At 39.9% G+C, this 13,955-nt stretch overlaps 1 protein-coding gene across 1 annotated transcript in view; it reads left to right on the forward strand.

The window, feature by feature from the left end:
• Nucleotides 1–13,955, forward strand: part of PKHD1 (PKHD1 ciliary IPT domain containing fibrocystin/polyductin) — a 238,112-nt gene that overhangs the window by 110,943 nt on the left and 113,214 nt on the right. Inside the window, exons 41-46 of the mRNA XM_054291748.1 lie at nt 739–872; nt 5,808–5,920; nt 6,790–6,880; nt 7,989–8,123; nt 11,295–11,430; nt 12,690–12,936. Of these exons, the coding sequence (XP_054147723.1) occupies nt 739–872; nt 5,808–5,920; nt 6,790–6,880; nt 7,989–8,123; nt 11,295–11,430; nt 12,690–12,936 (856 nt within the window). The remainder of the gene's footprint in view (nt 1–738; nt 873–5,807; nt 5,921–6,789; nt 6,881–7,988; nt 8,124–11,294; nt 11,431–12,689; nt 12,937–13,955) is intronic.

Below are 13,955 nucleotides of genomic sequence, written 5' to 3' on the forward strand. Positions count from 1 at the left end.
TCCAACCTAAACCTCCCCCAGAGCAACTTAAGGCCATTTGCCCTTATCCTATCCATGTGTCTTTATCTGGACTTGGCTTGTATGGGACTGTCCACTCCTTGCCATTGGGTGGCCCATTGTTTTTAACATGTAGTTTAAAAAAAAAAAAATTTTATTTTCTTCTTCCATTTTCTATACTGCAACTAGATCTGGGGCTCCCCAAGAGGTCTGTGTTGTCTAATCAATTGCTTGATTCATTTTTCCCTTTCTCTTCTCCTACTCCATTGCTTAGGGGGGCAAACCCCCAGTTTTGTGCAGAGGTGCACCAGGTGTTTTTCAGCCTGTTTAGAAATTTTCTTACATGTAAGTAGGGCAGTGAATGGAGACAGGAGATAAAGAAGACTTTGAATTCTAGTACTGCCAGGAGCATGCCTGTGTGTGCATAGGTGAGCCTCTTTCCCATTCTGAACCACTCTGAGTCTCTTTTCTCAACTGTAAATCTGCTTTATAATACATCTTTTATTTATTTTTACCATAAACTTGCAGTCCAGAATATATGACTTGGGGTACAGTCACATATAATACCTCATACAGGGAAATAGATGTGAATATAACACCTGGAGTTCTGTATATTGAAATGAGAGTCATGAGAATAGAGGGTTTCCAGCTATATGTACATTTATGTTTATTTTTATTTTTTCTTCCTCTTATTTTTTACTTTTTATCTTTCTTTTTTCTTCATATCTTTTTCTTTTAAAGGTGAAGGACTGGAAGAGGAGAACAAAATTAGTAACAACATAGTGATTGGCCTTTCTGTAAGTGATGGTTTATCCAATATTGAGTCACTGTCACCAGCAGGGATCTATGTCAGGGCTCCTGCCAACCACATCAGGGTAAGAAGTTCTGGTATAAGACATAACATTTCTTTTCTAATCAAAGGTATCAGAAAGACACAGAGCTTCATTTATCTGGGAGATCACATACACAATATTTGTTTCTTGGCTGAGCTGTCAGAACTTGTGCTTGTGATGGGATATTGAAACAAGTGCATATTACAAAATAAATTATGTTCCTGGGTAAATTTATTACTGAGAATTTTTCTGTGTTTGAGTGGAATGGAATATTACAGTGAGAGAATTCATCCTGAGGTACTTTAAAATGTTGTTTTATTTTATAATGCTCACAGATTCAGAAAACTTGGAAAAAGTTTAGTCTCAGCTTATCTAGAATTTCTGCCATTATTAAAAAAAACCTTTCAATTTTAATGGACTGACTACAAAAACTCTAAAATTCAGCAGCATCAATTACACCTCTGTCTGGATTTAAAATCACATTTCCCATACAGCTGAAGATTTGCATTCCAGGATGAGAAAGAGAATATGTTCCCTGTCCTGTGAAAATGACATTGATTTTGAAAGAAAGGAAGGTTCTCTATTTTAAATGGTTATAAAACACCAGGTTTTTAAAAAGAACAGCCACACATCGAAAAGTTGACCTCAGAAAAAATACTTTTATTCACTAATTCTCTGATGCTTTCTCTTAGTTCATACTCATTTTTAGTCTTACATTTCAGAATAAGGAATCACTTTTATGTGTTTCGTGGAAAAACATGATTTTCATCCACTTCAAACCACTTTTCTTTCCCAACTATTTTAAGAAATTGCATTGAAACTGACCTTTCTTACCACACTTTCAGTAGTGAAAAATGCATATTTTCATTTAAAAAGTAATCCTAACCTGTTCTATTGTTAACCCCCAGTAACCAAACCAATTACTGTTTGTGAAGACCTAATCACCCCTGGGGTTTCTGCTCCATGAGGAAAAATTTACACCTAAATTTGAAGGTGAAAAAGAGACCAACACATTTCCTGTATTTTTATGAAGACAGGAGCACTGAGAAAGGAGGAGAGAACTTTTCTGCAATTCCCTTGAGGCCATATTTATCATTTTTAAGGCCATCAAATATGGTTTTAAAATACAACAACCGGGAAGAATCATGAGAATTTCAGCTCCACTAAGCACAGAGTTTTGTACTGTCATGCACTGCTTTACCCTGGAGCTGTTCCCTCCATCGCCAGTGGCTCAGCTTTTGAAAAGGTTTGCTGCAATTACCTCCACGGGTTCCTGGGAGCTGCCTGTGCTGGGTTTTCAGCACATTTATTTATTCCTCTCTGCTCACACGAGTTTGCAGATATAAAGAGCTACAGCTGTGGCTGGGTACCCCAATATCAGGGGGTCCTTTCTGCTCTCCAGAGGTGCTCTGCTGCAGGCAGGGTAACAGATGGCCCTCAGATGGTTGCTGATGACCTTCATCATCCTGAGGAGTGCAATATTTGAGGAGCTGCAGCAGCAAAAGGAAAACTCAAAGAAGTTTCCCAGCTTAAAATTGTTATTAACTGCTCCTACTGCACAACAGGACCAAGCAGTGCTCAGGCAGGCAGCAAAGCACAGGGATATTAAGAGAAAAAGGTCACATTTCTCCCTGGTAAAAGAACTGGTGACTTTTCCTTAGTGCAATAATAATCACTAAATTCTAGGGGTGCTGGTGCAGCACCAGCAGTACGATGCTGTAGTCTCAGCACCTTTTCTCTCATGAAAATTCTCAGATCAAATGACTCAAGATTTTTAGGTATTTATAATCTTAGTTCATTGGGGAAATTTGAAGAATGTAATGAGAAAGACTCATCTTCCACCTGCCTGGTTCTCAGGCCAGAACATGCAATAGAAGCTTTCCCAGTTTAGAATTTAATTTTAGGCGTTTGTCAGTCTTTTTGTTTATTGGTTTTGTGTTTGCTTTTTGTTTATTTTCAGATTTCCATCTTTTGGTTACTGGTTTTAACTTGGCTGCAATCTTTAAGGCAGGGACTGTAGAGAGCTCTAGGTCCCAGCTGTGTAACATCTTCAGTGCATGATGGGTTAAGCCTTTCCACAGTGAGACCTGCAGTAATGTTTTCATAACTAGTCAATTTACTTAGGAGCTTAAATTTACATCGGTGGCTGAAGAGCTTAAATTTCCTTGAAATTCAGTGGTGGCCTAAATGGTGTGGAAATTGGGACAGAGCAGTCACTCAAACCTGAGCCTACAAAGACATTTGGAGACCCAATTCCCACTGGTTTCCATTTGACTTAAGGTCTTAAGTGCACTGGTGAATCAGGCTGTTAGACTAAATTTTATACTCAGACAGTATGAGTGCAAAATGATTATTACAAGGTTAGCATAATTTTTTTAAACACAGTGTGTAAGCCCACTAAGGTTATCCCTTTTTAGAGTGATGGACAATATCATTTGCAGGCTGTTGTTTGGGTTTTTTTACATGCTATCAGTGCAAGGAACTGAAGATGCTCCTCTGCGATGTTGGCTTTTTTCTCACTGAAACATCCACCCTATGTCCTTGGTTTTCTTTTTGTGCGCAGGAAAAATAATTCAAAAAGTAGGTTTTTATCTTTTTATGTTGTCTCTCTTGACCCTGGTGAGTTTTGGCCTTTTTGTTGTTCCAACCCATAAACATTCAATGCCCTGAAACGCCAGAGCCAGCATGCAGTGCTCATGCATAACAACATATGGACTGGGTTTAGGAAATCCAGCAAGAACCTCCCTTTCCTTTCTTGCCTTGGTGTTGAGGAGTGGGAAACAGCTCAGATGAATGAACAGGGTGGAGCTCAGCTGGTGTCTCCGTGTCAGAGGAGTGACTGATTGTCACACTATTAAATGCATTTGTTTCCTCGTGTCACCCCATCCAGCCATTGTCCACAGCACCAAAGAGATGAAGCTGCGTCTGTCTGGCACTGTTTTCCCACTGTTCCATCCCTGCTGAGATCTTTTCCAAACCTTTTCCTGCAAAGTGGGCCCACACCAAAGCAGGCACATTGTGAGTTCTACTCACATCCTGCCCAACTCTGAAACTGTGGGAGTGGTGCTGGGAACACTGTCCATAGCTTTAATGTCATCTTTAAGGTCAACAGTTTGAGTCTCAGCTATCTGAAAGAAATCCATGAAATATTTACACCAGCAGAGTTGTAACAGTTAAGAGACACTTAAACCGTCAGCCACTTGATTTTAGTGACTTGCAGTGCATACCTCCAGGTTTTTGGCATGCTCAGCGAGGTAATTTCTCTCTGGAATTTTGGTTGCACGGACATTCATAAAATACTGACTTCCACAAAGAATTGATTTCCACACAAAATTCCTTGCTTGCCTAAAACCCCTGCCCTGCAGCCACGAGCTGGCTGAATAAATATGCAGGTTTTTTTTTTTCCTTTTCCTTATGAATCATCTGTAGAACGCACGGTTGGAGTTGCAAGTAAAATATCCTGGAAATGATGTGACTGGACTGCAGAAGTGTTTTGTTAAAGAAAAAGGGTCTGTGGCTGTACTTTCAGAAAAAGCAGCAGTTTTACCAGGGGATAGAGAAAGCAGAGCTCTGGGTCTCAGTACTTTATTCCTTGACAGATGTCAGGGATCAGGACTGCAGGGAGCACACTTGGATGGGTCAGAAGAAAGTAATTGGTGTATGGAGGGTTTCACCTCGAGGTCACCAGGCTCAGCTTTGATTTGGACCATCAGGGACCAAAAAGTCATTAGTATTTTAACAGTGTCCAGTGACCTATGAATGGGAGTGGTGGCGTCAGACCTGATCTTAGAGAACAAGGCCTCCTTAGAGCTGCAAGAAAGGCCATCTTAGACCCCCCCTCAGAGAGCCACATACCTCTAGAGAGCAATTAATTTTGTCTAAGATTAGACTAAAAGCATTGCCTTCTGCACATGCCTATGTCTTATTATTTTTATTTTTTTCCTAAAAAAGGAGCTAAAATCTACCAGCCTGGACTTCAAATTTTCACACACCTAAGGCAGATGAGAGGGATCATGCACAGGTGCACACATGAAGACATTGCTATATGGACACAACTCACACCCAACTAGGCTTGGCTGCTCTCCAAATTAAGCTGGCAAGAGCAGGTTTTTTTGTCCTAGAGTAGGAAACTTCAAAGCGCACCAAACACAGCTCATATAAACACAACTTGATTCTGTAAGTACCAAACTCCTAATTTTAAGGCCAATCAGACCTTATGTCCACTTATTTTTATTATTTTATTATTTGCAACACAAATAATGTAACTCAAGTGCAGAATTTAGGATGTGATTTCTTTAAGAAATATTAAATTACAATAACTTACAGCACATCTTCCTATGGTTATTCACTTACCCTGTAAAAAATGATCCAAACCACATAATTTACCGCAGGTATAAGGAAGTTTAATTGTTCAGTCACTGACATATCCTGAAGATATTCTTTGCTTTCTCTTGAATGTTTGGAGTCTCACTCCATCAATGCAAATATTTCCTTTATTTCCTTATCCCGTGTTTGCTTTGGGAGATAAGAGAAATATCGAGACTGAGAAGGAAACCAATAAACTTGATTAGTTTGTGATTTACCTTTGGGATTAGTTTGTGATTTACTTTTTCTTCCTCACATTTTCATATATAGAAAGGTAAGTTAAGTTTATAGACATAAGTTTTCAACACATTTTTTTTCTTGCCTACTTCTTGAAGATTTGTGACAACAGCATTTTTCTGCCATTTGTCTCTATTGCTTGGCCAATCCTCCATGTCTGGTTTAAAAAGAAGTATTTTTACAACTGGCCCAAGGTCAAAGTGAAAACAGAACAAGACTAGGGACACAGAAATGAGGTACATGTCTCCACCAGCCAGTTTACCAGAATTTGAATGGACCACAGCTGGGATTTTAATTTGTGTGTTTCTTAAATTGATTTAATTTCCAGAAATCTGTGCTGATATTATTTTCATAGTCACATGTTCCTCTCTACAGGGCAACACAGTGTGTGGTGCTGGGTATGGCTATTTCTTTCATCTCTCCCCTGAGGGACCATCCAAAGCGCCTCTCCTGTCCTTCAGTGAGAACACAGCTCACTCCTGCACAAGGTACTTGGGGAGTTTGTTTAAGGAGATTTTCCTTCAGGGAATGGTTGTGCCATCTGTAATTGCAGTGGTGAGCAGAAAAGGCCTTGCCCCACTTTTCAGGACTTTTCCACCCAGTTTTGCACTCTTTTTCAGGTCCTTGTCTCTTGCAAGCAAAGTTGTCTCCAGGATCTTTGTGGGAAGTGTCCCTGTCCATGGCAGGGTGGTGGAACGAGATGATCTCTAAAGTCCCTTCCAACACTCCCTGGTTCCAAGGTTCTGTGACGTTTCATAGAGCAATCGTTCCTTTAGTGTCCAGGAAGAGCTATTGAAAAAGTTTTAACCAGTGCTTCCCTAAAACAGAAAGAGTATTGGAGAAAGAATATTAAAAAATAACATTGTACTGAAAATCAGTGGTTAAGGGGACCTGAATTTTGAGTTAATCTTAAAATCTCAATGGATAATAATAATAATAATAATAATCTCAATGGACATTAATCTGGATTTTAAATCTCTGAGAAGGTCAAACCTAGTGCTGCATTCAGGAATGCATACATTTGGGCTGTAATCCAAGTTAGCTGAATCCAAGACAAAGAAGAGCCTTACCTGTCCAGATTCATGTCAGGCTTACCTGAAGGTGATGCTGGCTGAAAACTCCATGAGCATGGGAGGGTGTTTTGTAGTGAGAACCTCCCAGTGGCACTGCACACTCCTTTTCAGCTCTGATAGGTCTAACACTGAAAGCCTGTGACTTTGCTTTTAAGAAATCAAGTCTCATGCAGACAACTGTTACAGATTTAAGGTTTTAGATATCAAAATGATGAGTAGAAGAATCTGCTCACCAGTCCATGCCATGTAAAGGAACAGTCTCCATGGCTTTCTCTCCCAAACAGGCATGGGTTGCTGGTGTACCCAGAATATTTACCAGACAGTCGAGTTCAGTTCAACAATTTCACAGCCTGGAGCTGCCAAGGGGGAGCACAGGTAGGTTTGTCCCCACTACCTGCTGTGATGCTCAGGATCTTTCCAAGTATCTCACCTCCACACCTGATTGTCAAAAGGCTTGATTGACTAAAAACTCTTGTGCTCCTACATCCATGTCTCTCCCCAGGAAGCTCCTATTTTAATGAAAGATGCAGAAATTTGATTTGTGTGAATTCTTTTTGCTGCAGAATCAGTGCTACTTTCACCGGCTGGTGTTCTCTGTAATCATCTAGCATCTGTCTGCCACTGCAATCATGGAATTTTAGAATGGTTTGGGTTGGAAGGGACCTTAAAATCCATCTCATTCCATGAGCAGGGATACCTTCCATTAGATCATGTTGCCAAATAAAAAATTCTCCAAGAATATCTGAGCTGTTAATGAAGATTGCAATAGGTAGATATATTACCTTTACAGAACTGATGGTTTCCATGGGATTATTTTTTATTCTTCTTAAAATTTTGCTCTTTTTATTTATTTGAATTTGTCTAGCTTTGTTCTCCAGCTAATATGACTCACTATAAATTAATCTGATTTTTAAAAGCCAAGCATCCTTTATTATGTCATATTTTTTCCCATACTCACAATTTGGAGCTTGTGATCCTGTTAATTCCTGTCTGATGACCTGAACAGTTTGTATGTGTTTCTCTGTAGGGTTTTATAGCCTCATTCATCCCTATGACTCTTCCTCTGAAGGTGTCCAATTTATCAGTGTGGTTTTTTAGGCTGATGTGTTCCCTTTCTGGAAAGGTTATTTGTAGGAAAAGAAGTAAAAGGCCAAATTGCAAGTTTGTTGTTGTTGGTTTGTTTTCTCTGCATAATTTGTAATTTCTTTGTATGTAACTGACCAAGAATACACAAATAACTAAGTTTATTTTGCTTCTTTCCATGGGCTGCCTTTAGAAACAATCTTCTTTCTTTTAGGTGCCCCATTCCAGAAGTGTTCAAGGCAGGGTTGGATGGGGCTTGGAGCAACCTGGGATAGTGGAAGATGTCAGTGCCCATGGCAGGGGTTGGAATGAAATGGTCTTTGAGGCTCCTTCTAACCTAAACCATTCTATTATTTGATCATTATATGTATTTTTATTATTTTATTTTCCTTTCGTGTAGATTTTCAGTAGCAGGAACCTTGAACTCCAGCATTTCTGGATTTCTGCTTGCAAAGATTTTGGCATTGACATTGTGGAAAGCCTGGGAAACACCTCTGTGTCAGAAAGTGTTTTAAATGGACACCTTGGGCAAAAGGTAAGAACTGCAAGAAATTTCAATGTCTCTTAGGTCTCACAGCAACGTTTGAACAGGAATTTGGAGAAATTAGAAAGCAGCCTGGAGAACAGCCCCTGCTCCACGGCAGATTGAGAAAAACTTGGGTTTTAAACAGGTTATAAGGGAATGCCCTCAAGTTGCATCAGTAAAGGTTTAGAGTGGATTTTGGGGAAAATATCTTCACTGCAAGGTTTTCAAGTGTTGGGACAGACAGCCTAGGGCAGTAGTGGAATTACTTGGAGGGTTTTAAAAAACATGTAAATGTTGGCACTTCAGGACATTGTTTAGTGTTGGCCTTGGCAGTGTTGGGTTGGTGGTTGGGTTCCATGGTCTTAGAGGGCTTTTCCAACCAAAACAGTTCTACAGGTTTTTGGGGTTTTTTTCCAACATCTTTTCCTTTCAGCATGGAAGCTTTTAAGAATTCTTTTTAAGAAAATTTGAAACAAGGACTCTGTTTTTTCTGTTTTCATTAGAAACTACTACAAAATTTCGCACTGTAAGGCATAATCCTATATATTCTTTCTAAAACAACATTCAAAAGTGAAAACAAAATCACAAACAAAAAAAGCTGAAGGATCTTAGCAGGACAAGTTCAAATTTTTTTCCTACTCAAATTTTTTTCCAGTATTGATATGGTCTCAGAAAAATCTTGGAATTTCACCAGATCGGACTTTTTGAGAGGCATCATAATTTTTCTTTAATCAAGCTTTTCTAACACAAATTCCTATACACCTTTTGCATTTAGCACCATTTAACTATGCACAAGTGGGTTTAGTTTAGTGATTTGAGAATTTTGAGGGGGAACACCAGCTTTGGCTTCTATCCTTGTTAACACTTTGGTTTCCTCTGCTCTCTCTCAGCATCATTGGTCCACCTGGAACACAGTGTGTTGCTTTTTTACTTGAGAATGAAAAATATTGTCAAAATGTAATTTTATTTATGCAGTAAATATGTTCTTCTTCCACTATTTCTTTAGGCAGCTGGACGAAGTCCTTTGGGTGCTACCAGGTTGTTAACAGATTAATAACATGGATAACAATGGAATTTTAGTTACAACTGGCCGCAGATGCTTGTTCATGATTTTGAGGTCTTTTTTCTTTCCCCTGCTCAGTTTTCTATTGTTGTTCATTAAATTAATTTTCTCTCTGACTGGCAGAAAAAAAAAGTATTTTAAATGAGTTTTCTTTAGAAGCTCACAGAAAGGAACCTTCTTAGCAGGTCTACTTTAAGTAGATGGTTCAGGTAAAATTCTGGCTTCACTGTCCACCCTTGCAGTGTCCCAGTGAATTTCTCTGACGCCAAGGGGTGGATGTCTTTGTTATTGCTTTGAAGAATCCATGGAAGGACTCCAGTGTTGTACTTGCTGAGAGATTTAGAGACACTCATGCTGTGCCTTGTTTCTTTCAGTACCTCAGGGGGGGATTATCTTTGATTATCTCATGATAAGAGCCTCCTTGTCATAATTTACATCTTAATGTATGTAATTCTCCTTTTAATAATGATGTCTATTTAATATAAATTAAAACTTTATGACATTAATTTAATGGGAACCTTGGATATTCCTCTCTGTTAGCCCTTCCACTTTTTGGAGAAAAGTGTTTTTAAAGAAAGGTTATTTTCTTGAAATGTCAGGGCATTGAAAAGTTGGGGCTTTGACCCATTGAAGCATTAGTGACAGGGCTATATCCAGGACTGGCAAAAGCCAAGTGAAAGATTTTTTTTAGCTTCCGAGATATTCAGAAAGCCCCCTCCATGTTCTCATTAAGCAGCTCTGTCTTTGTGGGACTATTTGGGAGAAGCATTTCTTCCTGGAAAATCAAGAGTTCTGAGACACACAAGGGAGGAATTATTGTCTCACACTATTTGCTATTTGCTATTTGTCTAAATAGGTCTATTTGCTCAATAGGTCTATTTGCTATTTGTTTAAATAAAAATAATTAATTTAAAAATATAGAAAATTGGGTGGGATGGAAGAACCAGAAGTGTAAGAAAAAAGCCAATAAAGACTTTCTGAGCAATTTGTTACCAGAAACAAGGGATTTCTGTTTAGCAGTGACTTGGAATAGGAGGACCAGGACTATCCAAGGACCAGGACTATCACTTCTGATGTTTTGACCAAAGAATAAAACAGCTGATGGAACCACAGTGTCTTACAAAGATTAAAGATAGCACCTTCTCTTTGAAGTAATAATGTACTTATAAGAGTCCATTACATTCTTTCTTTTCGATTGCAGGTGTTTTCACATAGGGTGGATTTCTTGATTGATTCTTTACTATGGCTTCTGAGATATATTTTACAAGTATTCATTGGCCTCAGAAACAGGATCACAGACTCCTGCCAGCCCTTCTTCCTCCAGGCTGCTCACTAACTCTAAGTATATCTTTATTTCCAGCCTGTTTCCAAGACAGTTGGGCAGAGGATGGTGCACTACCACTCTGCTGTGGACTACAATCACCCCAAAATCCAGTTTGTTGATTGTGTTTTTCATCTCCCATGGCTTTTGTTCTTCCTTTCTGTCTTTTTAAGTTCTAATAGACCCTGAAGTCTTCTAGAGCTTTACAGAGAGCCTGGCTTGAGTGTGTCTCCATGCCAAATCACACAAAATCCCTTTGAATTTCGGTGCTCAGATTTTTCTTAGAACAGAAATAAGAATGGTCATCTTTGCAGAGTAGGAAAACCTCCCACTTGCTGAACAAAAAAGGCAAAGTGAAATGGAGATGTAAAAATCCACTCACTGTGGCTTTTAGGTGGATTGTTTCTCCCTAGGGAATGTCCAACCATAACTACCATGAAACAACTCAAACAAAACCAATAAGCTGCCCTTAAGAATGATGCTATCACCTGCTTCAAGTGGGGAATTGGATGGGTGTTGTCAGAATTTGCCAAACAATGGTTTACATCTGTCCTTTAAACTCCACAATTATGGGCAGTCACACTCTTGCATTCCCAGCTGCTGCATCTTGGATGTTCCATTTCTGGAAATGCTCATGGCCAGGTTAGACAGGACTTGAAGCAACCTGGTCTTTTGGAAGATGTTCCTGCCATGGCAGGGAGTTGGAATGAGATGACCTTTATGGTCCTTTCCAATCCAGACTATTCCAGGACTCCATGATTCACATGGTGATGTTTCCTTCATTTCTTCATTTCAGGACAGGATCTGTATGTCTGCAGGACTAAGGACTCCCAAAAGATACCAGCTCCTCATCTCCAATACAGCTTTCAGGAACTTTGATGTGAACACTTGCACAGCAATCAGGACTTGCTCTGGCTGTTACCAAGGGCAGGGTGAGCATGATTTATATTAATTTCTCAGGATTCTCAAATCCCCAGCTTCCCCTCCCATTACAAGTTCACATTTTCCACAGATGGCCATTGATAATACCTCTGCATAGGCTGAAATTTCAGGTTCTCTCCAGTCTTTCTGGATATGGCTTCATCACTCAGTTGAAGCCACATATTGCATTTATTTTAAGACAAACCTGGCCTGATTTTTGCACTGATACAGTTTTCTCAGTGGAAACAGGTTTTTTATACTGCCTTGTTTCTGCATCTTCATTCTGAGAGGGAAAATTTCAAGAGTGATGATTTCTTTAAAAGTTGTGACACTGCCTCACAGAATTCCACCAAACTGCTTACCAGCTTAAACCTGAGGTGAATTTGCCTAAGATAATGTGTAAACTAAGCATCCTTCTGAGCTTTGAAGAGGTACTCAAAGGCTCTTTGAAGAATGTTCCAACAGCAATTGCCTTTTGTATTGTAATAAAATGTATTTATATATAAATGAAGACTGTCCTACAATAATATAGAAGAGGATCTCAGGAGATGAGATCAAAGGACAGGAGGAATAGTAAAATCTGGCTTAGTCAGGCTAAAACTGGGAATGGAACAGTCATATAGCAACCCATGCATTGTATGGCACTCCTGCCAAAGCTGACTTGTTACAGTCCATGGGGCAACGATTTTCTGACATTTCTGTAAATATTAATGTGCTCATAAACTTTAGCCTGCATGAAAATTCATCTTTTTTTGTAGCTCTCTCTGTTTCAGTAGTGAAAAAATCCTCCAGACTCACTTTTCAGCCTAGGCTTTATTCTACCAGGTGCTGCACATACACAAAAGAGTCAAGTGCATTTACAATATGTACTCACCTCTAAAACAAAGGCAGAGAGGATATATAAGAATCACTGTAATTTTTGGCTGTGAGGCCTGTGAATAAATGTTTGGAGTCACTGAGGAGATGCTGGTACAGCCAGGAGCAGCACCTGGATCAGGCAAGTCTGAACCACAATTACAGCAGGGTACTGGGCAGATTTGGTCTGGCACAGTAACAGCTATTCCATTCAATAAATGGAGATGGTTGTAGCTATTCCTACAACCATCTCCATTTATTTTCCTGGATATCCCCATTTTTGTTGACCCATCAGACATTTTTCCAAAGGCAAAGGTGGAATGAAGTTGGTCTCTTTTCCTCCAGAGAGTTGTCTTCAGGCCCATCACATGAGGTGACCATTTTGTTTTTTTGACGTGCTGCTTGTCACCCACAGGTGGGTTTACAGTGACAGCTGAACATCTGATCTTCACCAATTCCCCTTTCCAAGTGTCCTTCCCCTTTCCTCACTCTGCCATCCTTGAGGACCTTGATGGCTCTACCACGGGACAGAAGGGAAGTCATATCCTGCCTTCCACAGATATCCTGGCAGCATCTTGCACAGCCAGTGCCAACTTCAGCCAAGCTTCTGGTGGCAGTGTCTGTGACAGGGACCTTGTTTTCCACCGTATGGATCTTCATGTGTAAGTAATTGCTCCACCTCTCAAATACAGCGTGGGTTTTGCTTCTATGTGCTATTCTGAGATTGCTGCTGGTCTGAACTCAGTGCCAGGACTGCTGCCTCTCTGCTTGGTCCTAAATTAGGTCTAAAGCCTGAGCAGTGTCATCTCTCTTAATCTGCTGTGCTGTCTCCCATGGCCTGTCACTCCATGGCTGTCACTGTCATATTTTCTGGAAAAATCCCTTTGCCCAGGATTCTTCTCCTGGGAAGCTGAGAAGCCTCAGAGAAAAAGGAAAACAATATTATCTCATTTGCTTCCCTCTGCTTTGCTGCTTTGGAATGTGGTTTGGAGATTGTTTGTCTAACAGGTGGTCATTTGATTGGTTTCATGGGAATTGTTTTGACTTAATGAGCAATCATGGTCCAGCTGTGTCAGGGCTCTGGAGAGAGTAATGGGTTTTTCATTATTATCTCGTTAAACCTTCTGTAAATATCCTTTCTCTAGTCTTTAGTATAGTTTTAGTATAGCATTCTTTAATATTATATAGTAACATAAAATAATAAATTAGCCTTCTAAGAACATGGAGTCAGATTCATCATTTCCTTCCTGCCACGGGGACCCCAGAAAATACCCCACATGGCAGAAGGACAAGGGTGTCCTGGAGATGCTGTGTCAGATCTGGCATCCACACTGAAGTATTTGATAGCTTGGGAAATTAAAAAGAGCTCTAATAATAATCCAGTCCTGGGGTACAGCCAGGTTGTTCCCATCAGCTTTGGTGGCTGTACAGCTCCCACTTCTGTCCCAATTCACTCGTCTCTCCAAGCTGGAATTTTCCCTCCCTTTCACCAGCTGGCAGCTGAGGGGATCCAGTGAAGGAATGCTGTCCAGGAACTGCCAACACTTCTACCATTCAGGAGGGACACTTCCAAATTTCTGACATAAGAAAAAGGGTGAAAAAGAATTTTAGATATCTAAACATTACTCCTGCTTTTCTTCCCATGCTCATCTTCCCTTCCCAGTCTCCTGCTCAGTATTTC

This window comes from Melozone crissalis, unplaced genomic scaffold (genome assembly GCF_028551555.1).
Source record: "Melozone crissalis strain CALT ecotype California unplaced genomic scaffold, PUWL_Pcris_2 ptg000106l_1, whole genome shotgun sequence".
NCBI classification, from domain to species: Eukaryota; Metazoa; Chordata; class Aves; order Passeriformes; family Passerellidae; genus Melozone; species Melozone crissalis.